The sequence below is a fragment of the Haemorhous mexicanus genome, chromosome 2 (genome assembly GCF_027477595.1).
Source record: "Haemorhous mexicanus isolate bHaeMex1 chromosome 2, bHaeMex1.pri, whole genome shotgun sequence".
Classification (NCBI taxonomy): Eukaryota; Metazoa; Chordata; class Aves; order Passeriformes; family Fringillidae; genus Haemorhous; species Haemorhous mexicanus.
The window spans coordinates 15,739,195-15,751,798 of NC_082342.1; the positions used below are offsets into that span (position 1 = coordinate 15,739,195).

The 12,604-nt window shown below is 58.1% G+C and overlaps 1 protein-coding gene across 9 annotated transcripts in view; it reads right to left on the reverse strand.

Annotated features, from left to right (window-relative positions):
• The window catches only part of ARAP1 (ArfGAP with RhoGAP domain, ankyrin repeat and PH domain 1), a 35,412-nt gene that overhangs the window by 13,107 nt on the left and 9,701 nt on the right, over nucleotides 1–12,604 (reverse strand). For 6 of the 9 annotated variants that reach the window (XM_059873546.1, XM_059873536.1, XM_059873583.1 and 3 more), the window contains 11 exons: nucleotides 7,989–8,137; nucleotides 6,406–6,473; nucleotides 5,417–5,520; nucleotides 4,697–4,867; nucleotides 3,029–3,098; nucleotides 2,637–2,757; nucleotides 2,326–2,531; nucleotides 1,846–1,952; nucleotides 1,564–1,763; nucleotides 1,383–1,468; nucleotides 58–240 (listed from right to left, as the gene is read on the reverse strand). In XM_059873546.1, the coding sequence (XP_059729529.1) occupies nucleotides 58–240; nucleotides 1,383–1,468; nucleotides 1,564–1,763; nucleotides 1,846–1,952; nucleotides 2,326–2,531; nucleotides 2,637–2,757; nucleotides 3,029–3,098; nucleotides 4,697–4,867; nucleotides 5,417–5,520; nucleotides 6,406–6,473; nucleotides 7,989–8,137 (1,465 nt within the window). The other 3 variants (XM_059873601.1, XM_059873592.1, XM_059873565.1) reach the window with 3 other exon arrangements.

A 12,604-nucleotide genomic window follows, 5' to 3' on the forward strand; every position in this document is an offset into this window, starting at 1 on the left:
CAGGACCCCAGCTCAGGCAGAACCCCCAAGCGGGTGCCCATCCCTGGGGGAACTGACCCTGTCAAGCTCCTCCTGGTTGCCGAAGAGTGGGTGGTAGTGACGGTACTTGCCCTCCCGGTATTTGGCGATGAGGAAGCGCCTCCTCTCCTGGCTGCCGCTGGTGGGGCTGATGGCCTCACTGGGAGGCACATTTGCAGCCCAGAACTGGTTGGCCATTATGTTGCCAAACCGCTGGAAGAGCTGTGGAAACAATGACAAGGAGACGCCAATGCGACCACACTGCTGGGGCATGTGGGGGAGCTTTGCTGATGGGCAGGGTGCTGCCCGGAGGAACAGTGGGGTGCAGGAAGAGCAAGGGTGGTGTAGGGGAGTGCGGAGTGGGAAGTGGGCAGGGTGCAGGTGCACCCACCCACCCACCCACTGCAGGCACGCAGCATCTGACAGCCTCCATAGCCGTCGACTCCCCTTCCTGCCCCGGAAAAGCACATCTGGAAAGCAGCACCCAGCTGTGGGAGGTGGGGTGGTGCTCGGTACCCGTGGGGACAGATTCAAAGCGCTTTTGGTGGCCCCTTGCCATCTCGCTACCCACAGCTGAGCAATGGCATAAAGCGATTTACCAGGGAGATACACATCTCCTCAATACCCACGGGGCACCGCCAGCAGCCCGCAGCTCCTAGGGCTGGAACGGGTGCATGCGAGAGCGGAGAAGGGGCGGTGCGAGCTGGAGCCCTGGGGCTGCTGGAGTGGTTTCGGGCAGGGTTCCCAGAGAGGGGAGGGGAAAGGGAGCAGCCGCAGGCAGCAGCTGGAAGCGTTTGGGAGCTCAGGGAGCAGGCAGTGCTGGAGGCGGGGGCTGCGCGGGTGGGACGCCAAGCAGGAATGCAGGATCTGAGCAGGATGGATGGGAAGAACGGAGCCAGCCAGGCTCTGCCGGCGGGAAATGGCTGCCAGGTTAGGTCTTGAAACGAATCCCAGCTGCTCCCGCCCACCCATTCCCGGCCCTGGCTGCCCCGGCACATTCCTCCGCGCCGGCGGCCATAGCGCCTCAGGGGACTGCTCTGCCCCTGGGCCCACTCCAGTCCCACAGCCACGGCCCCACGGACAAAGAGACACGTGTGTCTGTCTGTGGCACACAAGTGCCGCTTGTCCCTACCGGCGTGCTGAACTGGCTGCCAGGGGTCCACAGGGACAGAATGAAAGGCTGCTGGGGGCCATCTCCCTAGCCCAGCCACACCATGGTGTCTCCCCCGGGGCCTGGAATCAGCCTGGAAGAGCCCTGCCCGTGCTCCAGCACTCCCCCAGCCCACATCCAGCAGCTCCATAATGCAGAGGGAACAGGGTGTTGCCCCCCAAAAGGGCTTTTTGGGACTGGTCTGTGCCACTACCTCAATCAGCTCCTCAGTCCACACCTTCCTGTCCATCTTCAAGCTCCGGACTTTGGTGATGCCAGGGCCCAATCCCCGGTGTTCCCCTGCCGGTGAGATGAGCCATTAGGGACCCATTTTGGGGTGGGAAAGGTCTGGGTGTCCCCAGGGATCCCCATTTGTGCCTACTGAATATGGGTACCTGCACATCTCTTGCAGATGACCACACAGAGGTTGATGGAGGCCCAGTCAGGTTTGGGGGAGCCACAGTCAGCACAGAAGCGGTTGGACTCCACCGCCCAGATCCTCTCAGCCACCTCCGAGTTGGAGAGTGCCTCAGTGATAGACTGCTGCATGGCCTCCACCCATTCCTCCTTCTCCTGCTCCGAGTCAGCAGAGAAGCTGCCAGGAGGGATGCGGGTGAGATATACCATGGTTCGGGGTGGGCAGCACCCTCAGCACCCCCTCCCCACCCTGGGCTCACCTGAAGATCCTGTATGGAGTGGTGAGGTCAAAGCCCCGGCGATCCACCTCCTTGACATTTCCCACATTCATCTCAATGTAGGTGATGCCAATCCCCAGCTGATAGTCCTGGTGGGGGAGCGTGGGCAAGGGATGAGGGGGGAATGGATGATGGGATCCAGTGCCAGGAAGCTGGGGTAACTCTGTCCCTTCACTGCCCAGCTCTCATCCTGGGTGTACCTAGGGCACCACAGACTCTGGAAGCAGCTACAGTGGGTGTCATGCTCCTGTCAGATCCCACGGCTCAGAGCCAGCAGAGAGGGAGGGCTCAGAGGGCAGCACCCTGTGGCTTCTGTGCTGTCCCTATTTGAGGGACGGTGGCAGGCCTGGGTGCCCTGGCTCACTGCTGCTCTGCTCAGGCTGGGGGTGCAAAGGGAAGGGGGGGTCCCCTTGAAACGGCATCAGGGTTCCCCATAGTGCCACAGCCCCCCCAGCAACCCACCTCCGCATTCTTGTAAAGAAACACTTTGTCCCCAGCCACCACCACAAAGAGCTTGTGCTTAAAGCCCCGCAGCTCCAGGAAGCCACTCTTATCAGCTAGCTCAGTGGCACTGTCAGTGGCTAAGGACATCGATGTCCTCACTGCAGTTTTGCTCTTCCGCTCCTCCGCAATCTGCTGCAGGGTCCGTATCCACTCATTGCGGTCTGCTGCAGGGCCAAAAGTGAGACAAGTCAGGATCAGCCTGAGCCCAGGAGCCATCCCTTGGGCTGGGAAGGGAGAGGAGCTGGGGAACAGGGGTCACTGTAACTCACCGTCATTCTCAGCCCGGAACACAAAGTTGCGGTTGTTGGTGACAACCTCAAATTTCTGGTCCCCAACACTGGAGACGCGGGAGATGGAGGAGACGGGAATGAGCCGCTTGGAGTAGGTATCCTGGGTCAGGGAGGGGGAGACACGCTGCTCATGTCTATGTCAAACGGGGCGGTTAGTGCCCCAGGTTCCCAGTGCTCCAGCTCCAATGTCCAGGAGGCTCTGAGCCTCCCATGTCCCATCCCCAGCACCCAGCCATGGCTGCTCCCTGGGGTACTGGCCCTTCGTACAGCCACGTCTCCGAGTTGGGATGCCCAGAGGGAGGTGGCCCTGCTGGGGCACCTCCCCTGCCACCTTCTCCTCCCAAACCCCCATATCCATCCTCTCCACCTACCTTTTCACTGTCAAAATAGCGGAGGTAGTCTGTGTCAAGCTTCACCCAGCGCTTCTGGTAGATGTAGGACCTGGGAGGGGACCAGAGGGACCCATTGGAGGGGATGCCCTTGAACTCAGGATGATTCTGCTTGCGTGTTCACGCCCCAATTGCCAAAAGCCTGGGGCCACCTCGGCATTGATCCTGCCCTGTGTCCCCAGCCCTCTATGTCCCCAACCCCCTATAATATGCTGTGTCCTCAGCCCTCCATTCTGCCTTGTGTCTCCAACCCTTGGTCTGGTGCTATATCCCCAGTCCTCTATCCTGCACAGGGATAAGAGGCCTGTCCCGGCCAGCCCTTGAAGTCCCCAGCCCTTGATCCTGTGCTCTCTCCCTGTGCCCTCACGTTGCTGTTGGGGACAGTATTGGGGACTTTATGCTTTCCTCCAGGCACCAATTTAAACAAGGAGCTGAGAAAAAGGGCTGCCCCTAACAGCTAGGCAGGATTCAATCCAAGAGACACATTCCAGGAGAGATCAGTGGCACCAGAGCAGAGGGAGAAGCCATGCATCAGGATGGGGATACAGATGAGAGGCAGGACCCTCTGGGGGCTGGAAGACAGCCCACTAGAGACCCCTTTGCCCTCCCCAGCTGAGAATGCAGACCAACCATGCACCACAGGAAAAGGCAGAACACTTCTGCCCATAGCTTTAGCATTAGGGCTGCAGGAGGAGCCAAGCCCTTTCCAACACAGCTCCAGCAAGTCCCTGCCATGCAGCCCCCTACCAGCATTGAACATCCAGGTCCCCCCATGCTGGGGGGCTGGGGGCTGGTGTGGCAGCCGGGATATGGTTGCACAAGGGCTCATTTACTCAGGAAAGGTTTGCTGGAGCAGGGGTTTCCCAGGGACCTTCCAGCTGCTCTCACTTCCCCAGCAGCACGGCTGCTCTGTTGCAAACAGCTGAGCTTCCTCCTCCTCCGTGGAACTGCTGCTTTGGGGCTTACTGGGAGGCCAGATTAAGTCGCATCTCCTCCTTGATTGTTGTCTCCCAGCTAGTGCAGGGGCTCTTTGAGTGGGCTCCCTGTGCACACTGTGCTGCTTGTGCTCACTGGGTTTACTAGACTTCCTGGGGATCACTGGCTCCCCATGACTCCCTGGCTTGCTCACCCTGGAGCACAGAGACACAAGCCCAGCACTTCCCCTGTTTTACTGCTGCACCAGTCTGACTATCCACCATGAGCGCAGGATTTGGGGCTGCTATCCCATAGGATAGGGGCTATCACCACCTCTTCCTGCAGCAAACCCAGCAATCCCAAATGCACAGCTCAGCCCAGACACCCCACCTCATCCCTAACAGCTTCTCTTGTGGTCACCGCTATTCCAGGGCTCCCCTAGAGGAAAAGCAGCTCTTTTCCCAGTGATGCAGGGTCTGAGAGAAGGTCGAGCTGCAGCGTCCCCTTCTCAGCAAAGTCAGTACAACAACCGGTGGCACCTGCTCTGAGAAAGGCTCTTTCACAAAAAATGGGTGTTTCTAGCCTAAATCACAGGTTAGAAGGGAGTGGAAGGAACACCTAGCAATGGATTTTCACCAAAGCAAAGTACACCCCCATGAGCAGGAATGACAGGTGAGAAAAGGAGGGGACACTTACGCTTCTGTGTCACACAGGGACCCCCAGTACATCACTCACCCCTGTGGCGGGTTCTTGTCCAGCCACCCTTCTCTGATGGTGGGTGACAGCAGGCTCGTGGCACTGGTGCCCTCCATGCTGTCACTAAGTGTGCCGGGGCTGCTGCCAGGGAAGGTGTCGAGTGCAGGTGGGTGCAGGCTGAGGTCCCTGTCACTCCAGCTGCTGCCACCACTGGGGATGAGGAGCCGAGGGAGGGGGTTAAGAGCTGGCAGATCCCGGGAGGGGCTGAGGTTCCCCGGCATGCTTCAGCCTCCCTGTGACCTTCCCTGAGGCGCAGGCAATGCAGGCCAGCTGTATGCAAGCGGGGACACTGGGGACAGTCCCCTCGGTGGAGTCCTGGCATGTCCCCCAGTCCCAGGGACAGCCCAGCCCTGAGTCCCAGCTCTGGGAGGGGGGACTGGGGCACCCCCAAGTCTGCAGCCCCAGCACAGTGATGCGCAGAGCTGCTATCTGCTCACACACACTCACACATGCTCCCACGCACAGGTCCTGCGTGTGCCCATCTGCGTGCATACTGTGGAGCTGCGCATACACAAGAAGCTCTGACCTGCACACTCACCTGCCCTGCCATGCACAAGAGCTCTCTGCCTGTGCTCACGCCCCCCAAACAAAAACACCCCCTGGTGCACACACACATATCCTTTGCCTATACACACACACAGCACGCCAGCAGCATCACACACACGTGCCCTGCACACAGCACAGCAGCCAAGCTCATACCTGGCTGGGGATGCACTGGGGTGGTCCTCACCAAACTCATCTTCACTGAAGAGGCTGCTGAAACGCACGGACCGCGGTCGCCCCATCCTAGGCTCAGCATCCTCCTGCAGAGACACACACGAGTGACACCTGGGGTCTCTCTGGTGCCGCCACTGCACTGTGAGAGTGCAGGCTGGATGGAAGGAGAGGGGACACAATACTATGTCACCAGCCCATCCGCAGCTCAATGGGCCACAGAGGCATGCTGAGGCTCACAGAGAGAGGAAAGTATAGCCAAGGGAGGAGCTGAACACCAGGATGGTTATTTATAGCAGCTAAAAATGAGAAATCTGGCATTCCATCCTTGGCCCTGGTGTTCCCAAGCCAAGGTAGATGGGGGCTTCAGGTGTTCAGAGAGCTCTGCAGCTTGTGGGACTCCTCAAATCCATCCGTTCCCACCTCAGAGAGCGACGGAGGCAGATAGAAATTCACAATCCAGGGATTACATTCAAGATGCAGTGCTGGAGATGTCTACTAGCACACACTCTGGGCACGTGAGTGTGGTGTGCTGCACAGCTGGGGGTGCTCCCCAGAGACCCCAGATGACCCAGTGAGTGCTTCCTGGGGACACCTGAGTGAGACCTGGTGGGACGGCTCGTAACAGTGCTCCCCAGGGACCTCGAGTCCCAGCACCACTGAAAGACCTGATAGATACTTCCCAAGGACATTGAAGAACCAAGTTCCATCTCTGGAGTTCCAACCCCCATGGGAGACACAGTTTCCTGGAAACCCTGGGGTTCCAGCCCCCATGGGAGACCCAGGGGATACTCCCTAGTGACCTATGGGAGATCCAGTGGGTGCTCAGTGAGGCAGAACCCCTCTCTTGCCACTGCCAACATGCTCCTCCAGCCTTTACTAGTATCTCTGGATCATCCCAAGGCTGGTACCTGTCCTTAGGGTCAGTCACCCTGCTAACTCCTGCCCACCTCCAGCCCCATGGTGGGACCAACCTTGGCCATCTCCTCCGTCGGTCTGGCTAATTCCTCCTCCCACGACGAGTCCTCGTAGTCTGAGTCATCTGACAAAGGAGAAGGAAGATACTGGGAATCAGCTGGATTGGAGCAAGGGGTTCCAGTTCCCCCTGCTACCCTGCAGCCTGTGGGGAAGATGATGCAGGCATGGCTGGCTTCCCTTTGCTTTGCCCTTGGCAAAAAACCACCCCATTCCTGAGACAACAAAGGTTTTATCAAGGAGTTTGGGGAAGAGCTGGGAAAGGGCAAAGTCCCACTAGTGGCACTTCCCAGCACTGTCATGACATTCCTGGCCTCGCCAGAAAGGGACTTGGTGACACCAGCCCCAGCACCGTGGCTCCATCCAGGCTCTTGTGCCTCTGCCTGGGAGCTCCTGCTGCTGGGGGTTCCCAGGGGATTTTTCCACAGCTCATTTGCCAGGGTGGATTCCCCTCCCTCTTCTCCCATTCCTTATCGGCCCCCAAGCTTGTGCACCATGGAAATGAGATCCCAGATGATGGGAGCGAGAGATGGTTCCTCCTCACCCAGCAACCACATCAGCAGGAATCCTGGTCAGGATTGTAACAGGGAACAAGTGGCCCCAGACAGCCTGGCCCTGGCAGACACTCACTCCCAAATCCCACTGAGAATCTGGATCAAATTCCTCCCAAAACCACAACCCAGATGATGGTGTTTGGGCCCTGGCAGCAGGCGAGGCTGCAGGGGGTTGAGGGGTGCAGGTAGATGCTCCCCTTGGCACCACAGAAACCCCCTGCAAAATCTGCATCCCAAACCCATCAGGGTGGGAGCAGCTTTCCTCCCTGCACCCCCTTACAAATAGATAAGCTCTGTCCTGATAACCTGTCCACGGCTTCTCACAGCTTCTGAAATACACCCCAGATTCCAGTTAAACCAGTGCTGCTTCCTGCATGCTGCTGGCCTTGAGAGGCAGCCAGCACCCCACAAAACTCAGCCCTTCCTCTTCCTTCCAGCAGAGCTGTTCCAGCTGAAGTATAGTCCAACCAGGGCTGCACCCTGAGACCAAACCTTCACCTCTCCATGGGGGTCCCCAGCTCGGCATTGCTCCCTGCAGTTGGCTGAGCCCCAGGGACACCCTGAGGATGGGGCTGGGGGATGCAAAGGCATCCTCGGACCCAAGAATCAGGGACATCTGCATTTTACCCCCCTAAGAGATTCACTTTTCCTCTGTGAGTGAGTGTGGGTGCACCCAGCACCCACAGAAACCTTTGCTCTGTCCTAGGAGAGGCTGCACCCAAACCCCCAGTCCACATCTCGCATCCCCTGAAACTACCAACCCAGGTCTTGCACCCCTTCCATGAAGTCTCCAGCTCAGACCTCACACACCTGAAATCCCCCAGCCCAAGTCCTGGACCCCTGACTCCCCCAGCCCAGAAGGCAAGAAAGGGGATAGAGAAGAAAGAGACCGCAGCAAGGACAGAGGAACAAGCTGCCAAGAAGGAAGGCACAGCACCCGTGGGATGGATGCTGATGGATTGGCAGCCAGATATCCCAAGGCAAGATTTGTGACAGGGGAAGAGTGGAGAGGCCCCCCTTGTACTCACCAAACTCTGGCACGAAGGGAAGGGTGGCCTTGGAGGGCAGCGCAGGAGGTGTTGGTGCTGGTGCCTTGGAGCGAGGTGGGGGGAACGGGGAGGACAGGGTGACACTGGGTGCTCTCTCAGCGATGGGCACCTCCTCCTTCACAGGGATGCTGTGGGAGAGAGGAGCAAGAACTGCCTTATGCCAGCCCCTAGCTCACTTCCCAACCCTGATGCACCTGCAGGGGGGTCACAGAGGACCCCCAAAAGTGACCAAACCCCAGCAGACCCAGACCCACAAACCAATTCCTAAGACCCCATGGTAAAGCCTTTCCTGTGCTTGGGATATATGACTACTTTTCTAGCCTGGAAATGTTTTCCTGGCATCCAGCCTCAGTTCCCTGTGTGTGCTTCATGGCCCAGGATCCTTATCTGACTCTGGGACACCTCAAGCCACCCACAGCCTTGAAGCCACATCCCAGAGCAGGTTGTTTTCTTTCCTCCAGTCTAAACACTGGCGGAGTTGCTCCCTTAGCTGGTTTGCAAGTGGCCACAGGGTTCCTTGAGCAGGATGGGGGTCCTAGGGATGCTCTGTGCCACCAGCTTCCTTACGGTGGAGTGGACACTGGAGGTCCAGGGTGGCTGCTACAGCAGCAAGAAATCCTGGAAATGGAGCTTCTCCTGGGTCAGTGAGGAATGCCCCCAGCCCCAAAACCTTGACCAGTGGGGAGAGGGACCATGGGGACTGTCCTCCTCTCCACAGAGCCTGAGCAGCTGGGCTCAGCCACTCCTGTTCCTTGCTTCCTGCCGCACTGAGACTGAAAGGTGGCAGGCAATCAATAGAAACCTCTGGGGTAATGGTGTTTTCAAGGGCAGGAAATTAAGAGGTTTCTCCAGGGTATAAAAATACAAGGTACCTTTGAAGCATCCCTGAATCCAGGGAGAGGGCAGAGGCAGTGGGCATAATTTCCACCCCAAGCCCCAGGTAGGTGAGCCCCACGGGACCTGCATACTGGCACCATCCCCATCCTTGCCCCAGCTATCTCCCACTGCAGCCACAAAAAGGAACAGCTGGTTAGACTGGATATTGGGAAGAAGTTCTTCCCTCTGAGGATGGTGAGGCCCTGGCACAGGTTGCCCAGAGACGCTGTGACTGCCCCATGCCTGCAAATGTTCAGGTCCAGATGGGATGAGGCTTGGAGCAGCCTGGTCTAGTGGGAGGTGTCCCTGCCCTTGGCAAGGGGGGATGGAATTAAACAAGCTTTAAGGTCCCATCCAATCCAAACCATTCTGTGATCCCATGATTCCATGGCCAAGGATGCCATCAGCACACCATGGTTTCTGGGGATATGCCTCCCAGCACCATGGCTTGTGCACAAGAGCTTTCCCTTAGCTTGGGGTGAGCTGGAGAAGAAACTTCTCCCTGGCTGGAGCAGGAAGCAGGGGAGGACGGGAGTGCTGGCTCTCCCTGGGTCAGCCTGACCTCATTTCTCAGCAGCTATTTCCATGGGAACCAGCCACAACCATCCATACATTAGGGAATGCTGGCAGGGAAGGAGGGGATCATGGGCGGGGGAGTGTGGGCAGTGGAGCAGCACTGCTCCCAACACCACCAGGCAGGAGCTGCCAGAGCACCCAGGTGTGCAGAGACCCAGAGACATAGAGTTGACAGTGCAGAAGCCACACAGCCTCCAGCAAGAGCCTGGCTGGGGTCTGCATCTGTGCAGCCACCCAGAATGGTGTTTGCCCCCTGGGGTGTGGTTGGGGGGCTGCAACACAAGCCCTATGGCCAGTAGTAAGATGACAAGCCTCAGACCAGGACAACCCCCATCTCCTGGATGGGAACTTCTCAGGAGGGTTTCTGGCTCAGTTCCAGTCCTGTGCAGCCCCCAGCCTCACCATCCCAGGAACTAGCAGGGTGGGCACCCACAGAGCTCAGGCACAAATAACATCCCAGTTTCCCAAAACACCCTCCCCACTGGTCTGCCTGCTCCACCTGTCATCATCTGCTGCTGTAGCATCTCTGGGCTTCATGTCCCCCCATGGCTCCCTGGGGTAGTGTGGGTGTCCTATCACCCCCTGCACTTCCTGGACCCCTATGCAGCCATGCCCAAAGGATGCCAGTCCTGCTCCAGGCAAGGTCTGCCTGGTGCCACCTCTGCCATTAGACAAGTGGCAAACCAGTGCCTTATGTGCTGTCCCTTATCTGAGCAGCACCTTAAATGCTACCCTTTATCCAGGCCTCTCTTCTAAGGGGGGCAGAGAGAGCTACTCTCCCACAGCCACCACCCCAAAGCCAAAGCTCTGCCCAGGCCACCACCCCTGCCCAGCTCACTCAGCACTCCGAAAAGGAGTCTTCTGTCATCACTTCCTTGGACATCACTTTCTATAACCCCCTTCCCCCACCAGCTGCTCAGGGGGTTGCTCTAATCCGTAGACCATCTCCTGGGCATGGAGAGGGTGTGCCCCCCTCACTGACAGCCTTATCCCACAATCAGGATGCAGACATGCTCATGGGATCCTCTGTGGGGTGTCTAGGTCTGAGCCATCAGTGGCCAAAGCTGGGAGGCTCACAGCCCCACTGCTGGCACTGGGAGGGTGGCATGAAGTCCAGAACTGGTGAGAGAGAGCTCCCAGTGTGGAACACAATTGCTGCCATCAATCCATGGGAGGTATCTCAGACATCCCACACCCAGCAGGGCTGGGATGATCCTGTCACCTCCTAGCACAGAAATGCTTGGGGTGGCCCAGGGTTTGGGGGTATGGTGAGAACTCAGAGTTGAACATGGCCTGGAGGAAGCCACAATATGGCTCTGCAAACAGCTAGGAGGAAGCGCCAGGGACCATGGCAGCAAGCCGGAAGTGAGGGGAGATGGGTGGATGGTGTCACCCCAGAAATGCCCAGGTCACTTGCTCTGCTCCCAAACTGTTTGCATATATAGGGGTGCTCCAGCTCTTCCTCAGCCCTCATTCTCAGAGATCCCTCCCCTATGGGCACTTCCACCTCTACAAGGGGTTATGGTGGGGTCTCATTCCCACCCAGATACAGGGCCAGACCAATGCAGCTGCCTCACAGCCACTGGCAAAGAGCCCCACCCCAGCCTGGATGCAGTGAGCATCACCCTGATGTGGGCAAATACCATCCAGACCTGGGCAAACATCACCCTGATGTGGGCATCAGCTCAGCATGGGCAAGGATCATCCAGACATGAGCAACCATCAGCCCCAACATGGGCAAGCATCTCCCACTGTGGCTGGTCCTTAGGCAGCCCAGCAGTATCACCCCCAACCCCAGGCCTTTCATGTTCACTGGCTGCAGGCACCCAGGTCGGGTCCCCCCAGGGGGCAGGAGATGGGTTTGGGGCCAACAGCAGCACCCTAGGGCTGTGGAGCTCCCTCGGACCCAGTGCAGGGCCCTTTGGCCAGTCACCCATCACTGCAGGGAGCCCTAGTGTGGATAGCTTCCCAAGCTCCCAGCAGATGCTGCCCCACACACAGAGCTGGGACCCAACACCCACCATAGGGTGACTCATACCCTCACCCCCCTGGATGCACCCCTTGTCCATGCCAGCTGTCCTGCACCACAGCACCTCCTCCACCCAGGGCATGGCCAGGCACCAGCACTGGCCAAAGAGCCATTGAACTATGGAATGGTTTGGTTGGGAAAAGACTTTAAAGCTTATCTCATGCCATGGGCAGGGACACCTACAACCCCAGGTTACTCCAAGCCCCATCCAACCCAGCTTTGAACACTTCCAGGGATGAGGCAGCCCCAGCTTCTCTGGGCAGCCTGTGCCAGGGCCTCAACACCCTCAGAGAGAAGAATTTCTTAGGAAATGATAGCTCTTTATTTTTAAAATGATCTCAAAACAAGAACACACCTATAGTCAATATATTCCTGGTCATACAATTAAAGTGACTTTTGAAATCAGAGTTTTGGGGTTCAGCTGGTTAGTTTTGAACTCCCCAATATATCCACATAATACACATATAACATACATATGGGTGTGCACAGATATACTCCTGTATATATTCACTACAGCATCAAGTTCTATGTGAGAAATATATACATACACACATCTATACACACACCCCCCCCATATATATTCTCTTTTGTCGCTACCAAGCACCCACACATATGTGTAATCTATGTTATAAGTGCATGATGGCACACCAGGTGCCAGGGCCCGGTGGCCACCTACCTGTCCCACACTAGCACAGCCCCCGGAGCTCTGCCACGGTGACCCCAGAGTCCCCCAAGCCACGGGAGCACCCTTGTGTCCGGGGGGGGCTGTTCAGCCACCGCCGCCTGGCGAGCCCATAGGCCCGTCCCATCCTGAGCCTTACGGTCCTGATGCGGCTCCCAAGGGAGCCTTACGCACCCCCAGATCCCGCGGGGCGGCTCCAGCGGGGAATCCCAGCCCCCGAGGGCGCAGCCTTGGGGGTGCCGTGCCAGGATGGGCAGCTTCTGTTCTGCGGCAGAATGCCCTGGAGTCCCCGGGGCAGGAGGAACCGGGGGACCAGCAGTGCCTGTGGCACACAGGCCAGGGCAGGAAACACCCGGCACAGCGAGAGGCGCACCCCGTAGCGCCGGCAGCGCTCGATCCCATCCCAAAAATCCCTCCGCCCCGGACCCCGCC